The 17,196-nt window shown below is 37.6% G+C and overlaps 1 protein-coding gene across 1 annotated transcript in view; it reads right to left on the bottom strand.

Annotated features, from left to right (window-relative positions):
• Nucleotides 1-17,196, bottom strand: part of TMEM135 (transmembrane protein 135) — a 180,473-nt gene that overhangs the window by 158,139 nt on the left and 5,138 nt on the right. Inside the window, exons 2-3 of the mRNA XM_052812750.1 lie at nucleotides 7,709-7,836; nucleotides 1,749-1,841 (exon numbers count right to left, since the gene is read on the bottom strand). Coding sequence (XP_052668710.1) covers nucleotides 1,749-1,841; nucleotides 7,709-7,836 — 221 coding nt within the window. The remainder of the gene's footprint in view (nucleotides 1-1,748; nucleotides 1,842-7,708; nucleotides 7,837-17,196) is intronic.

Below are 17,196 nucleotides of genomic sequence, written 5' to 3'. Positions count from 1 at the left end.
TAGAATTTCACACATTATACATAGTTACCATCTTATAACATACCCAACAACTTCATATTTTAAAAAAACTGAACTTTCAACTACCTTTTGATGCCATTTAACGTTTTTTTTCATTAATAACAATGACCCCACATTTTCAGCTTTGTGTGTTATATTGCAATACCAATGTTGCCTTTTTACATTTTATCTGATGCAATATAACCTGAACTTTTTAGGCAAAATACCTTAGGTCACACATTTTGGATTCTGACAGAAAGGAGAGTAACCTTCCAGGAACTAAGTATTTCAGCATTATTCATTACATACAAGCTGTACCAACCTACTTCTGTCATTTTCACACATCTCTTTCAACTTTTATTTCTTTCAAATTTCAGATGCTAAATGGGAGCCTGCTAATGTGTCAAAGCTTTCATACATTGCCACTAAGACTTTTAGAAATCCCTTTTTGACATAAAATTTGTTTGCCTACTCTTTTTGCTACACTTAAGCTTAGCTTTGCAAGTTTTTCAAAGTTGCTCCACTGTTACACAAAAACCTTGTACAGGTTTGTGCTTACAAGCAGTTTCAACTCTTGACTCACAGATACTCTGAAAGCTACAAGAAACTCACAGATGGACAACCAGCCTGACTTCCTCCCCTTTAATGCTATCTAGACATATTAGAACTCTGACACACAAAATCCTCACATTGTAACAGGTCTGTAGGAAAAGTTGAGCTAGGGCTGTCACTGATCAAAGAGAAAAAATGCATTTGTTCTCACCACAAAACAAAACACGGATGCCAATAGCAGGGCTGGAGTCTAAGTAACTAGACAAAGTTCTACCAAAATTTACCCACCCTCTTAGGAAGTAAGTGCAGTGCAATAAGATGAAAATCAGTCAGCTAGAAAGGACATTAAAAGATGATTAAACTATTTAGTAAATTTATTACAACTATTTTCTCTATAGTTACATTAAAGTGATATAGAAGTGCTCCCACCTTTCCAGAACTTCTTACACATCCTCAATCTTCAAAAACAATAGATAATGCATTCTTTTAAAAGGACAGAACTTTGACAATCTTACCTAAAGCTTGGCTTGGGCTTTGCTTACCCCATGACTGAAGTTTAGGAATGGGGCCTGACAGTCAGTCAACAACATGGTGTATACGTATTTGCAGTTATTTTGAAATGACTGCTTAAGGAAGTTTCACATATTCATAGTAACCAAAAATGTGTTCACATCACCTCTACTACTAAAACCCCCTCATCTTAAAGAGTAATCCCTTACATTACCCTTTTGTCACCTTCTCTACTTTGAATAAAACCTACTAACTAGATGACTAAAGTATCTCACTCCATATTAAAGTAATTGAGCATTATAACTTTCACTATTGACACAAGCTACCAATATAAGTTGAATTTCAAAACATTAAAACCTTACAAGACAGGATTTCACCTGCCACCTTTCAGGGCCACACTACAAGCGGCAGCTTTCAGCTATCCTTGGAGTTTCATCAGGCAATCCTAAGCAACCCAATTACATATTAAACAAGAAAAAGAAACCACAAACAAGAAACTGAATGTTTGTAAAGTGTTTTTTTACTGTAGCTTTCTAGATTTAAATCTAAGGTTGCAAAAGACACCATTTCAAATTAACCACATTTCCAGCATTCTGAAACAAAACCACCAAACTGTCAAACATCAATCATCAAATGACCAAAACAACAAATACTATATAAAACTAAAAATCCATGAACACAAACCGTACCTGCTTTTCCTTTCAATGAGAATAGCCATATAAGAAGCAGGTAAAGCAGCACCAAAGCCAGGAGACCAAAAGTAGAATTTTCCAAGTATCCTCCTGAAAATGTAATTTGTACAGATATTACATGCAAAGCAACTGAAACATTCATGTACCATATTTTACCTTTATCATAAAATTATGCACACTTTATTAAGATTAATGTTGTCCCTTTACATTAATCAACACTTACAAATAAATACTAATCATTATATTTTTACAGTTGGATAGTCCTCAGACTGGTTCCTGAAGTGCTTCATAAACATTAAATGAAATACGTCATTAACATATCCATGTCATTTAAAGGATTTCTATGAAGCAAAGTAAGCAGTGCTTTCAAGGCATGTTTCTGAAAAGTTGGAGATATTAATTACAGAAAAATCTTCTGAAAGAACTTATAGTTGCTCCTCGCTCTGCTACTTGTCCAAGTGCATGTTCAGGAAGATGTGCCTTGTGGAATGTAGGGATGCAATGAGGTGAGCCAGAAATTAAACCAAATTATTATAATATAAATCACACTCCAAAGAGATAGTAAACTGATGCTAAGAACAGTAAACCACTCATTTACGGTAAGCCAAGGAATCAATCTGTACATTACAACTGGAAGCAACAGTGACATCCCAGTTCTATTAAGGTCAGAAAGCTATCATTTTTTGCAACAAGATCTGGATTTCACTTAAAGAGTCCACACAATTTCAACTATCAAAATTCCTCCAACGATAGGAGTTGAAAAAAATAGTTACACAAACGACAACATCTAAGAAAATATTTCTATTAATTGGTCACTGTTAAAGGAGGAAAACCAAAATGCATGTCAGACACAATGTCACCAACCATATTTGGTCTGTTCAGGACACCTGCACCTTCAAACTAATCCAGGCTGATCACAGAAGCAAACAATAGTCAGTCAGTCAGTCATGAAATTTGGTAGCATGATAATAAACATACTTCAGTTACACCAACGTTACTCAGCTGATAAGCACTATCAGTTCAGGAAAACAGAGTGTTACAATGGAGTCTACCCTTCCAAAAACACAGTGAACAAAATACAACAAAAAAAATGGCAAACACATACAGGGTAGAAAAGGAAATTTTCTTAGATAACATTTCATGTTGACAACATGGAAAAGAAAGATAATTAATCAATACTATCTGATTAGCCCACTTTCATTCTTGCTGTAAAAGGCATGATTAGCCTCGTGTCATACTTCTCCTGCAAAAGTAACATTACCAGTGAGCAATGCCAGCTTATGCTCGTAAGTGAAAAGAGAGCCAGTGTATCAGCAGCAAGTGATGTAATGGCAATTACACACACTGTTCATTCCCACAGCTGCAAAAGGATAATTTCTCAGGATGACAATGCCAAATGCTGCAGGAGCTAGAGTTCATTATTAGGACTCTCTTGGAAAGCAATTACTGTATGAAGTTTCAGAGAAGCCATTTTAAACATCTTAATAAGTATGAACACATCTTACCAGACACACCTGTTAAGTAACAGAACAAATGTCTTTTCTGTGGGAAAGAAACAGGAATTTGTTCTTTTGGCATGGTTTAGAATTCCTCTACGAATGCTTACATGTTTGGTTTGATATGATTTTGGAAACAACATATTTTACGTAATAAAACTAGTGGAAATTAAAATGTCTGATCAGTGAAACATTTAAACTTCTGCTAAAGTAAATGAAACCAAGTTTTTGTTATTATTTGCATGGTTATTTTCATATGGTCTATGGTTAGAAATTGGAACAAGAAATAGGAGTTCTTTCAGGTTATGCATCTAATTCCTCAATGTACAACTGTATCCAAAACTCAGAGGCTGGTTGGTACATAAGGTTGAATATAATTAAGCAAGCTAATGTAAAGCTATACATAGACAAACTTAGTTACTGTAGTTGCTAGACTAAGAGAACCATGTCTTCATGAGGTTTTCTATTTAATAAAACTGAAAACCTAAAAATCACACCTTTCATTTAACAGTTGTAATGCTTGTCAACACTGGAGCCTAGCACTTCCATCCGAAGCCCAGACAGACGTAGTCTTCTGGATCTCACCAGTGGAAGAGATTACAGCCCCCAGCTGGCCTGTCACACATCCGCAATGGAGATCATCACCCCCACTGCTCTGCCAACAGAGCAGTCTGTACGTAATCCCTAATTCACTTCAAGAAAAAAAGGAGGGGGGAAAAAAAAAAAGTCAGCCAAGTTAGCTTGGTAATCCCTTCTAGAATGAGAATATCTATCCACAGCCTAAGTCATTGCTGCTACTGGATTCAGGTGGTTTTGAAATTTTGCCCCACTATGAAATGGTAAGAATACTAAACAATGCCTGAAATTGTTTTAATTGCACTTTCTTGCCTAAAGTTTTACATCCTTGAAAATATTTGCAGCGGTTTCAATTTTGGTGGTTTTCCCTAGCTGAAAGGAAACAAATACAACAAGAGCATCAAAAAGACTTATTAGCATAAGCCAGACTTCTCCCCGACAATTACATTTCATGTTTAGGTCTTTTAATTGTTACTGGATGACTAAGACATATTTTCGGTATACACAGTGACTGAAGATTTGCTGGAACTTTAGTAAAGGTATGAACAGATGAAGTGGTCGCTTTATCCAAGACACCCTATATGCCTGCCAACACATCTCCTTGGTGCTAACAAAAGAAGGAAACAGGCAAGTCTTCTCAAATCAGGAATTGTGCAGGTAAATATGAGTTAACATGTCCAGCTATAAACCCTTTAATCTGTTGCTTTGGTCTAGAACTCCAGGAGGGTAAGATCAGTCAACCGCATGGGGCTTGCTGGACAATTTTGCTTCTGAGTTACTGCTGCTCCCACTATAATATACTTTCCAACCAAAAAAGATACAAAAACTGCAGCGTGCATCCTATTATACGAATCTATCGCATCCAATCTCTCACCGCTATCTAGAATCAGCCCTAGAGCATCTAGGTCTCCACAGTCGCAGACAATCTTTTTGCGTGGTTGCAAATCAAGTTCAGAAATACTCAGGCCACAGTTATGGAGAACACATAGAGGTACTGGTATTTCTTTGATGGATTAAAACATACAATAGCAAATCACACTCTGGGCTGGAAAATGACATACAATTTCTTTTGCTCTCAGGGGCTACTGAAGGAAGTACACTGTATCACACAGCAATAAATTCAAGGAATCATACGAGTTCAAACAAAACATTAAAAAAAACAAATATAAAAAAACATAGAAATTGTTTTAAAGAAAAAAAAAAAAGGAAAAGAGAGTGAAGTCTCACATTTCCATTCTCTGTCACCCACCCAACAGCAGATGAGAGAAGCAAGTTTATACGGCTCAAGCTGCAAGAGAATGTTGATATTAAGTACATTCCAAGTGAAGGACTTGTCAACATTATGATCTTAGGAGAAGCTCTTAAAAAAAAAAAAAGCATACAGTATTCAACTTGTAAAGATGTCATGTATTTATACGGCTTTCTGGCTTGTTCTCATTTTCTCTCCAAATAACACTTACTCAGCTCCTTGACCATATTCAAGTACCGAACTGACTTGTTCAAAGAACCTGTCCATGACGACTGTCAAACACCTTCCTGATTAATAGTAGCTAGTTTAAAGTCCATCCCCGTGTAAGGATAGGACTGCTTTTTTCCTCCCAATGCATTACTTTGCACTTTTCTCTATCAAATTTCATAAGTGATTTTAATCAACAGATCTTTCTGAAATGGATGAGAGTCAGTTTTAGGTTTCTGTAACCTAAATAATCTCATACAATCTCTAACACTACTCTTCATCCCTTTTCCAGACTTTAGGTATATCCAAAACAAAGGACACAGCAGGAACATCACTGGCAAACTCTTCCTACTATGAAAACTGATTATTTAGCCCTTGTTTTATTTCATATATATTAACTACCTGCTAATCACTTACTAATTCCTGGAAGACAGAGGATCTTTCTTTTTGAAGAGTCCTAGCAAGCAATCTTGTCAAAGTCGTTTGGGAATTCATGTATAATGCACCAATCGGATCATCATCAGATATATAATTATGCTTCAAAGGACACCAGTAAATTTGGAAAGTGTGATTTTTCTGATAACCATGTTAGCCACTGTTTTCTGAAATGTCATTTAATAGCTCTTACATATCCTATTCACTTAATTGCTGAGGCTCCAAAATTTATTCTGGTCAGAAAAGCTGCAAAATGCTCCTTATAACTGGACATTCATGTACTTCAACTGGCACAATGTATAAGGCTGCCTAAACACTTTCTTTTGCCTCTAGTAGTGATTTCAGTTCACCAGCTCCAGTTAGCACCCTAACCAACAGGCTGACATTTTTTATTTGCAAGTCCTGCAATTTCAAGTGGTGGGCAGTCTGCAGAGACCCTACCAGCAGAGACTTTGCTGCAGGTGACAACTCTTCATGGGCATCTCTTTGTAACAGAAAAAGCATGTACATCTCCCAAGATGTTGGTTGGTTACTCTGCTGCACAGCTGTAAGAAAAGTAGGGTAAGCATTTACATGTATCCCTTCTCATGTTAAATTCTTAGAATCCTCCTTTGCGTGGTTTTGGCCTGGGTCAACCTGAAGAATGCTTCAAGGGGACTTGGAGGGCGCATGGACTACGTACCATTTCCATGACCCAGTCTGCATCTGGCCATGCTGTTTTGGAGGTCAAAACAGCTTTAGACAGCTATGCTTCACATAGGTGAAAGCGATGTCATATCAATTGGCTTCAGAGTAAGACACTAATCTCTTACCTGCTTCATTTACTAGCACAGGCATAATCATAGATCTGCTAGATGGCTAATAGCCTCTGTTAGAGGAACAGCTGAAAACAATAAAACTTAAAACCACACCAGCTTAATTTAGAGAGTAACATCTAACTACAGCACTGAAGTGAGACACTGCAGATTTACAGGCAAGTACATGGCAGGATAAGGAAGACCACTGTATAGCTCAGAGGAGTAAAGATAAATCAATATTAATACAACTCAGATTGCTAGAAAAATTCATATTCTTTAGAGCTCATTACTTAAAGATTCACTTTGAACTTTGCAAATGATATACTTAAAAAGTGTTCCATGGCTCCTCAGCAAGCTCCTCCTCAGCCTTCTCCCTCAGCTTTGAAGCAAAATTTAGAGGCCTCTAAACAGATCTAGAAGTAGGGCATAATGGGTTTGATTAACTTTTGGAGGAGCTGTTGAGTGCACTGTCAGATAACTTCCAAAAATTCATAGCTACTGTAGGCTTTACATGTCTATGTATAACATCTCTTACAATAAATGCATTTAGATCTAGGACATCTTCATATTCATAAACAGGAAAGTTTAATTTTTAACTATCCTGACAGTTATTTGAAATATACACTGGAAAGAGCTCAAAATACATAAGTGCCATTTATACTTATTTTTCAGAGCAAGCTTGTATCTTACAGAACCTGGGAAGCTGTGCTGGGATTTCCTTCATTTATGACCACAAATAAGGGAAGTACAAACTTGGATGGCTCTATAAAGTTTAGCATAATTAAAAGGTATCATAGGCCCTGCATCAAGGAAATAGAAACCCACATCAAATTACATCAATTCTTTCTAGGAGAGAATGATTAGGCTTTCTCAGTTCCCCTCTAGAATATATTTGAGCTTCCCCACAACAATGTATTTTGAATCAGTAAAACAGAGAAAAGGAAGCAAAGTGAATACATTGACTTGTTTACTGATTTTAAAAAAGTCACAAAAATGAGAAAAAAAACCAAAAACACACAAAGGTTCATATTCAAGTGGTAAGACCAGAAATCAAGACGATGACACGGCTGTTGCTTTTCTTAATCCAACCCATTACAAACAAGCCTATTATTAAAAAAGACAAATTATTATATTAATTGAAAAGTTGCATAAAAATAGCTTTCCTATTACATTTCATTTTTAGGACAGTATACCAACCTTAGAATGCAAAAGCAAGCAATATACAAGGTCCCATTTGCTGTCAGAAAGGAAGTTGATTGCAAGATCTCAGGTAGCAGTTTGTGCAAATAATAGTCAAGTTTTCGTTTCCTGAGAATAGCTGCAATCTGAGGGAGGAGGCAAGAAAAAAAAAAAGCAGGGGACAAACTTTAATTCAGTTAGGCTCCTTTTTGCACATTGTAAAGAAAAATGAAAAAGGAAAACAAGACATGCCGATTTAAGTAGTAAATCAAAGCCTCTTAAATTTGCTGGGTTTATGAACAATACCACAAAGATTTCCTTTGAACTTGTTCCAGTTGTTACAATATTTATACCAGGAAATACATCAAGCAATCCTAAATGGGAAGTATAGGACGAATTTTATTACCTTGTTACCGTTGGCCATAATAGTCAGAAATCTTGCCTGCCAGATATCAGAACTTTTAAGACGTGATAAATTTACACTGAGTTTTGTCTTCCAGACAATTAGACTATCACATAATTAAGGTCAGAATATCACAAAAGTAATCGAAATACAGGCCTTACACAGTGTCTATGAAGTGATGACGTATTTCTAAAGGTTTTCTACTCCAATTAACCAACTGCAAGTCCTCCAAAAAATGTTCACCATCTGCTGGAAGAACAACACATTCCTGACAAATTTTATAGAAATAGTATGTTATCTCTAAAAAACCGCCTATAGCAGAAAACAGGCTGGATCTAAAAAATAAATGTTCTTTTGCGTCAGTTTAATGTATGTCCCCTGTTTTATAAAGAACAGTTACTTAATGACTCAAACACTGAAGGTCCTCAAACTCTTTTTTGTCCACAGAAATTCTGCAACTATCTAATAGGAAGGCATAAAGAACCAGGCTCTTCTCAGAGGTGCACAGGGGTAAGACAAGAGGCAACAGACAAATTCAAGTATGAGAAGCTCAGATTAAACCTAAGGAAGAAAAATTTTCACTTGAGGGTGGCTGAATATTGGAGCAGGTTGCCCAAAGCGATTGTGGACTCTCCATCACTGCAGATCCTCAAAACTCAACTAGAAAAGGCCCCAGGCAAGCTCATCCAACCGGCCCTGCTTTGAGCAGGAGGTTGGGACCACACACCCTCCCGAGGTCCCTCCAACCTGCGTGCTCCTATGATTCCATGAAATTATACTTTGGGTGCACCACGAGACAGATTTTATTGTTTTTTCTTTTTAACAGCATTATCATCTTTATCTGCACTGATCTTCCAGGGAGTCTCAAAACTGGCACAAGTTTCCGGTCAATGCTTAGAATTAGAGAAGTTCCAAACAGAGCAAGCTACATACTGCTGGTGCTGATGAGAAAGAACAACAGAAGATGTCCTGTTGAATAGGTATTGGCAACACCTCTCAAAGTCTTGGTTCCTCAACTTAAAAACATGGGAGAGGAATCTGTTCTTCCGAAACTGTCCATTCATACTGAATAGCAAGTAGATGTTTTAGATGCAGAGATGGGACAAGGATTCTGCTAAAACTAACCACAGGAAAGTTCTGCCAAAATCTGTTTCCAAAATGAAGCTTGAATTAAGGGTGAAGGAGAAATACATGCATGAACAGACTTCTGAAAACAGATTTACACATTACTTATGTGTCAAGACTGCTTAAACCATAATGGATTAGGCAATAATGCAATCCAGATAATCTTTCTGTTTAAGGTAAGTCTTAACGTGGTCTAAACGCCAGATCACTAGTTGCTACCTCCTCAGCTATTTCTAGTGTATTGTACAGAGGTCATGAACATTTGGAACAAAATAACATTTTGTTTGTTTGTTTTAAGAACACAGACCTTACACCTGAAGTGTGAAGCCTTGCTTCCTCATACCAAAATGTCAGAAGTGCAACAGGAAAAGATTGGTATCTTATAAATGTCAAATAAAAGTAAAAAATTTATTTCTGTAGCTTCTTCAATGAGTTTGAGACTAACATAAATTTCTGCTTTCCTTTCTGTTTACTATACTACTCCCAAGTGAAAAATAGAAAAGAAGCAGGAACAACAACACACAAACCAGTCCAAAGAAACATTGCTTACGATAACTGCGTGAGCTGTATGTGTAAGTGCAATGGAGCTTGAGGCATGCCTACCAAACCAAACAAAAACACAAAAACAAATAATGTTTATCATTTTCAAAGTTCTTTATAGACAACAGCTAAACTAAATATTGTGTACAGCTGAAAACAGGCAAGAGCAGTCTATGGAGCAGGCTCTCCTCCTCTCCTCCACCACCACAGGAGGTGTGATTACATGGAAAAAATACCAGAGAGACTTCTGGACACCACCTTGCTCTCCCTTTCAGTTCCACATGCTTCACAAAAGTACTACTAAAGTTGAGGTTGGCAAGACAGAAAGATTATGAAACGTCAGACTGCAGCAGTTCACAGTTCCCACTGGGATACACTTCACTCAAGTGAACTGGGAGACACTGAGATGAAGGCCAAATTCTTAGAATAAATGCATGGCTCAAGGCTTAGCAGCAGACATCGGTAGCAGACAACAGCAGAAGGCATCAGGACATCCAGTAGATACTTCCTTGGCAAACTATTAATCTCCATGAAGATGCTAACAGGTGTAGCAGAAGGTCTGTAAGTTACCTAAGACTTCCTGTAGAGTCAGACAGACAGAAATTAACATCTCATTGGCATTATGGTCTCAGCTCTCCAGCTATAAAAAGAGCATACAAATCCTAGAACACCTTTACTTAGGCACCTCAGAGTGGTGTGTATCAGGTCCTTAGCGTTGATAGCTGTAAAAGTTAGTTTGGGGTGTTATTCACTACAAGAATGAAGGACTGCAATTCTGATTCAGCTCACTGATCCAAACAGTTGACTATAATGTATCCAGGAATGGCCAAAACCAGCTCCATACATCCCATTACCCTTGTCACCCTTCTCCGTAATTTCTTAGTTTCACTCTTCTCTTTTTGAGATGGTTTTGACAAGAATTTTACAAAATAGAATTCTTCAGTGCTTACAAATTACTGTAGATTTTCAGCTTTAGTAAGATAGTACGGCATGTCCGCAACATGAGTGGAGCGCTGCTGTGTGAGATAACACCACAAGTGTTTGCTGCTGTATGAAACCCAGACACAATGCTGCCTCCCCTCAATCTCATGCTGCCTGTGCTGCCTCACCTCATCTCCTAACACAGAGATTTAGCCGTAATCCAGGGAACAGAAGCAATACACTCCTCACACTACTCCAAGACCATGATTTCATGGGAGAGAAAAGCACAACCCACTTCCAGTACTGCCTCTCCCTCTACTTTATTTCTGAAGCCATGATGTTTCTCCTGCCTATTACCCTTTATGGGAAGGAGAAGACTGCCAAAACAACATCTGGAACGAGGGAGAGCAGACTCTACCGAATGCCAGTGGATTATGACACAGGTTTCACTTCTTCATGATTTCTCCTGGCGGATCACAGCAATGCAGCCTTACCTACCTCAGGGTGAAGAATGCTCCAGCATCTCCTTTGACTAACAGCAGCTTAGGAAGACATCAGATCTGCTGCAACTTCCTACCCTGGCTTTCTGTAAAACACTGAGTCACTCTTAAAATCTCTTATTTTCAAGGCACCCAACAACCTGGCCTTAGGACTTTTAGAAGGACTACACAACTCTCTGGGATAAAGACTGTCATTAACAACTACACCCTTCAATGGAACTTACATTTAACCAAGACAACCCTCCCTTCCCTGTACAGCACCACCTTTCCTTTTTAAAAAAAAAAAAATCAGTAACTGTGGAATAAAGTTTCACAGATACTAAGAGCTATCACTGACTGCTCCATTTTCCATTCCAGATAGAAGGCACATGGCTTTAATTTCTCATTTACATAAATACTGTATATCATCCATTTAAAAAAAAAATACGATAAAACTGTAAAATCAAAATGTCACCCTGTACACACATCTCTCTAGGGAAGAAATTACAAATGGAATAAAAGACCCAATGTAACCAATGTCCACCATATATACAACATACCATAAAAACTCTATCACATAAACCAATATGCTTGTCACTGACATTTAAAGTAACAATTAGATAATGGCACTTTCTCAAGCAGATTTGCTCTCTGCAGGTGAAGAATATCCAGGTTTGAAATACTTACCTAATGTTAAAGATTTACTTATTCATCAAGAAAAATTCCAACCCTATCAAGAACTAAACATTTGAGTCAGGGTAGAGTATATCCCCTCCTTGTAAGTTAATTTGCAAGAATTCCAAGATACCTGGAAAGTAATAAAGAAAACTCACATTTCAAAAACAAAAACTGGCATTTTCTTCTCACTACAATTTTCTTACGCTATGACTTTTTATGCACTAAAAAGAAACTTTAAGGAGTAGTGCAGTCGGCACATGGAGTCTTTATTTGGCCTATGTAAGCATTAAACAGAGACTTCAGTACTCATTATCCACAATCCATACCAACAGCTGAGCCGTTTGGCTGTAACAGCCTTTGCAGCCCTTCCTGCGATTTAACTCCACTTTCTCTTCTCTCAAAACCAGCAGAGCTCAAGCCACTGGAGCTCTAGAAACAGGATAGACTCCAGCTTTGCTAACATTTTTACAGTCTCATCTTCTAATACAGTCAACTAATAAATCCTGTCTTTCCCAATCTCCCATAAGAAATACTTTACTAGATGCCCAAACACTCAACAACTAAGAGCAAAAGGGAATCTAAAACAAATCATGCGCTGCCACAGGGCAGATGGCATAAGAATGTCCAAAGTTTTTACAACTAATTTTCTTCTATTCGCATCCACAAGTTCTAGCTCTTGATCTCCCTTCAGTCCAACAGTCTGCAGACAAGACAGATATACTGCATAAGAAACAAAGGAATCACAGTCAGAGGAAATAAAAGGATCAATGGGGGGAAAAAAGGATGAAGCAAAAAGAATCCTAGATATTTCATCATTAAAAACATTAACAGCAGAGCTAGAAAAAAGATAACAGAGAGAATGTTTCAGGAAAAAAGCTGAAAAGAACAGACTTAATTCTAAAAAGAAAAAACTAGATATGTTAAAATATTAAGAAATAAGTAGTCAGAAAATTTTCAAGCATTCAAATACCATAACACAGGCATTAAAGGATGTTTTAGTATTTTAAATGCCTATTGCTAGTTTTCCAGTGATTTGCAAACCCCTAAGACAAAATTCCAAGCCTCTCCTACATATATGAGTAGAATTTTGTTATTTAAATGACAGCAGAGTAACATATACATAACTGTATGCTGAAATTTTAAGAAGATAAGAAAATCTCACAGCAAAAAGTCTAAAGAATTAGCAGCACAAGTGGAGACAGCTTAAGAAAATTATATTTATTGCTGCGTTTACTTCACCCGTGCACAAGTTGTACTTCACAACTAAAACCCAGAAAAGACTATTAAACTACATAGTTTGCATACCACTGGGTATTACAATTATGAGGGCAAGTATATGTGCATCTGGATGAAATTTATATAGACCACAACACTGCAGTCCTCAGACAACCAAACTTTCGCATGCTGCAGTCAGACAAGATAAATACATTACTCTCTAATAACACCTCCAAGTGAGAAATTCATTTGATGAAATATACCCTGATTGCCCTTGTGTGACATCTGTGCCCTACACACAGGCAGGAGAAAGGGGAGGGATTAAACATCTGCCAGTGTGACTTCCAGAGAAAATATTTCTGGCCCCAAACACAATTAGTTTGGTACTAAGAATGTGGTCAGGTAAAGCCTCTTGAATAAGGTAAGTCAAGCATGGGGGAAAGATTTCCTTTCCACATCTGAAGACTGACCTAGAACTGCCCAGTGTCCCATTACCACCTGTGGGAAAACTGAAAACAGAAAGACTCTGACTTATTTTTAAGAAAAATAACTCCTTTCCTCACTTCTGCACATAACTGTTTAGAACTTGAAACCCAAAATTCAATTATGCTTTAATGCAGGCCTGGCAGTGTTAGAAGGCTTTTGAAGGCAACCCCACACCCTCATTAACTCTATACGAACGGAGCAAACAGCAGGATTAATACATGACGGATACCACAGCAAAAGACATGACCACAAACCTATCCTCCAAAACCCTGAATATACAAGCACCATAACGATTCCCTAAACACCTGATTATCTTTTACGCACCTAGCCCAGACAGGAAGATTTTTCCCTCTCCTGTTCATCAACCCAGTGTAAACTGACCACATATTTACTCTCCAATGGTAATCGTGCCATTTCCCCTAAGTTTAAAACAAGCTCTGATTTAACTCTCACTAAAACACTTTGGTCATTACCATCTTGAAATAGATAGATAAAAGTGTTCATATGTATGAAAAACTCTATTTAACTCATTCAAAAAAAATTTGCTATGAAATTATATTTAGCATAGGTGGAAAACCCATGAAAGACAGGCTACTACATCTCTAAGACTCTTTTAATGTGAATAGAAAAGAGGATAAAAGGAAGAAGTGTGGGGTTTAGACCATTATGTACAGTACAATACAGAGGGGAGTTGGAAGGAGGAGATCACCCCTCAAATCAAATGCAAACACTCTTGAAGTAATACACTAGTCACTCTGAAGAATAAACATTGTTAATGATTTGAACTCTAAGGCCTACTGGATTAAAAAAGCCTGCTCAGTAGAAATAAAGAAATAGAAAAAAAATTTTCCAGTATTAACTACAGAATTCACACAATTGCATTTTGACTCTCCAACATGAAAACATAATTATGAAAAATCAGTCTGCCAGATTCAAGATACCATCAGTTTGTGGAAAAGCATTACTGAAGTCTTTTCTGTTTTTTAATTTAGTCTTCATATACAAATTTTAAGCTCTATAGAACTAAGAAATCAGAACTGATTTATTCTGTCTTAACCATGGAAAGAATATATGCATTTACAACACCATCCTTAAAACACAGCTGCATAGTCTAGTGCAAGACTTTGAGCTAGGCTATCAATGTGTTCCAGCAGAAAAGGAACATGAGACTCAAAAACAAGCTTTCCCATGATCAGAGGCACCAGTCAGGCCTGATTATTTTAATGATGTGTCATGTAACACCTACAAGTAATCATCCAACAGCAACAACCTGAGCTTCACCTCTAGTAACCTCAGTCTTTACCTATGTCCCTGAACTAGAGTCATCACACACAAAGTATGGTTTGACTTAATGAATGTGCTAATTGCCTGACCAATATACACAATCTGACAGGTTACATGGCAGGCTAAAAAACCACAGACCTTGCACCAACTCTGCCATCCTGTGTACAAGATCCTTTTTTCTCTCCCTCCTGCATCAAACCACCATTTCCTAAGTTTGTACAAAGTGTGTGTCTTTAAGAACACTACCCCTCCGCCAAATTTTAGTGAAATTAGCCAACACATACAGCACTGATTGATGGAAACTGAAAAAAAGTACTATCATCTCTTTCTCATTCCTTCACAATAGCCAACTAAAATCAAGCACATCATAACAAACTTTTATTTAAAAAAAAAAGAAAAAGGGGAAGAAAAAAAGCTACAGAAATATTCAGACACCTATCCAAATCTCCAGGAAGGCAGAGTTCAGTGACATTTATAAGAGTGACTATCTGGCACATTTAGGCACCTTTAAAATGCAAATTTGGAGACATCAATAATGCTGTGTAGATGATTTATATAATACATATGCTTCAAGTCATTAAAAGGCCCAGGAAAATTTTACAACTTTAGTCACCTGTGCATGCTAAAAGCCAAGCAATCCCCAGTATTTAAACCAGTTAAGAAAATACCTCAGATTACTTAAGCAGCAGGCAGAGCTACAGACTGATGTCAGATCTTTCATAATTATATTCAATTATTTATACGTTCTTTTATAACCATTTGCAATTTTGTATGAATTTTACAAGAACATTATTCCTTTGCTTTATAAAAATAATTTTTAAGTGCTTTGGAGTAACTTAAATCTCAAAATGCCCTCAGGTAACACTTGGGTTTTGAAAGACACTGTTGTTCAAATCAGCAACTTTTTTCTCATGCCTCCTCTTAAAGACTCAGATTTGTTGTTACTCAATTAGCTGGTCCCTCCCTGATTTCACAGATTACAAAACCTGGCTTCCAGATTTTTTCCTTTCGTAAGTCAGTTCCTGCAATACTCTGAGGAAGAGCATGTGCCTCCTGCTCTCTGACTTTCTCTGGCCCTTGTGAGATGTTATATGAGGATCACCGTCAGGGGGTTGGGTTGTTTTGGTTTGGTTTTTTTAAAATTTTCCATATCATCCACCCAACTAAAAAAAGAAATGAACAGTACTCATGTACTCGTTGAATGACATCTAAATTACCTTCAATCCTGGCATCACTCTCATTCCATGACAACTTATCTTCACCACTTGTTTGCCTTGTACTTAAATAAGTAGAGGGCTATTTTTCATTCCCCTTGAAATGTCTAACTCAGTATAATTTTCATTGATTTTCCTCCTACCCTGAAATTCTTGCACTCTACTATGCAGCTGTACCAACTTGAGAACAGATTTACATCTCCTTGATAAACAGTCCCTTTAATGATTTTTGCTGGTTCCCAGTATTTGCAGTGTCTTTACTAAGATCGTTGCTCAGTCAAGGCTGGGGCTTTCCCTGGTTTCCACCATTACTGTGATGCAGGCTCCAGGTTACTCCTTGCATCTTTGAGCACAAGTTCTTCAGTCCAGCTGAATTCATTAACCGATTCTTTTAAAATTCTCAGTATCTCAGCAAAAGACTATTTTTTTTTATTTTCAATTTATGGAAGAATTTTACTGGTCTGGCCCAAAAGCCACCTGAACAGAGCAGAACGATCACAGCCTGGAATGAAGATGTCGCAACCAGGTTCTTCCTTTAGTAACATTTAAGCTAATTTTAGTCATATTTAACCCAGCTTCCAGAAGAATCTAAAGGCAAGAACACACTGACCTACATGTCATTCGTAACACAGCACAGAGATACGAGACAGTACTAAGATGATCAGATATCCCAGCACAATGCAATCACACACCACCATCACAGCAACTCCAGGTACCAGGTCCTGACAGAAGGGAGCTTCTTGATGGCCTACCCTAGAAATCCAAGCTGGCACATAGAAGCATATTCAAGGGTAACACTAACATCCTTCTTAGCCTCCCCACCCTACTTTCAAATACACAATGGTTCACAGCACAAACAAACAATCACATTTTAATACACTCAGGAATTCTGGACTACTTTAGAGTACAATCTGGCCAGTACAGCCTCGCATATCTCAGAAAGATGACACATGATGATTACGTCTACACTGGCAGGTAAGACAGGATCTGTTTTAGTGTTAGCTGGCTGCCTGGCTTTGCTCAGGACCAGTCCGAAGAGCTCTCCCTGAGAGAAACCGCAAGTGAAGCGAGCCTGAAACAGCAGCGGCACAGCCAGTGTGCACCATCCATCCTCAGGGCCGACCTCTGGCCCTATCCTACGGCAATGTACATATAGCCAGG

This window comes from Harpia harpyja, chromosome 17, assembly GCF_026419915.1.
Source record: "Harpia harpyja isolate bHarHar1 chromosome 17, bHarHar1 primary haplotype, whole genome shotgun sequence".
Taxonomy (NCBI): domain Eukaryota; kingdom Metazoa; phylum Chordata; class Aves; order Accipitriformes; family Accipitridae; genus Harpia; species Harpia harpyja.
Note: the sequence above shows the minus strand (reverse complement) of the source record. Positions and strands in the feature narration are given on the sequence as shown.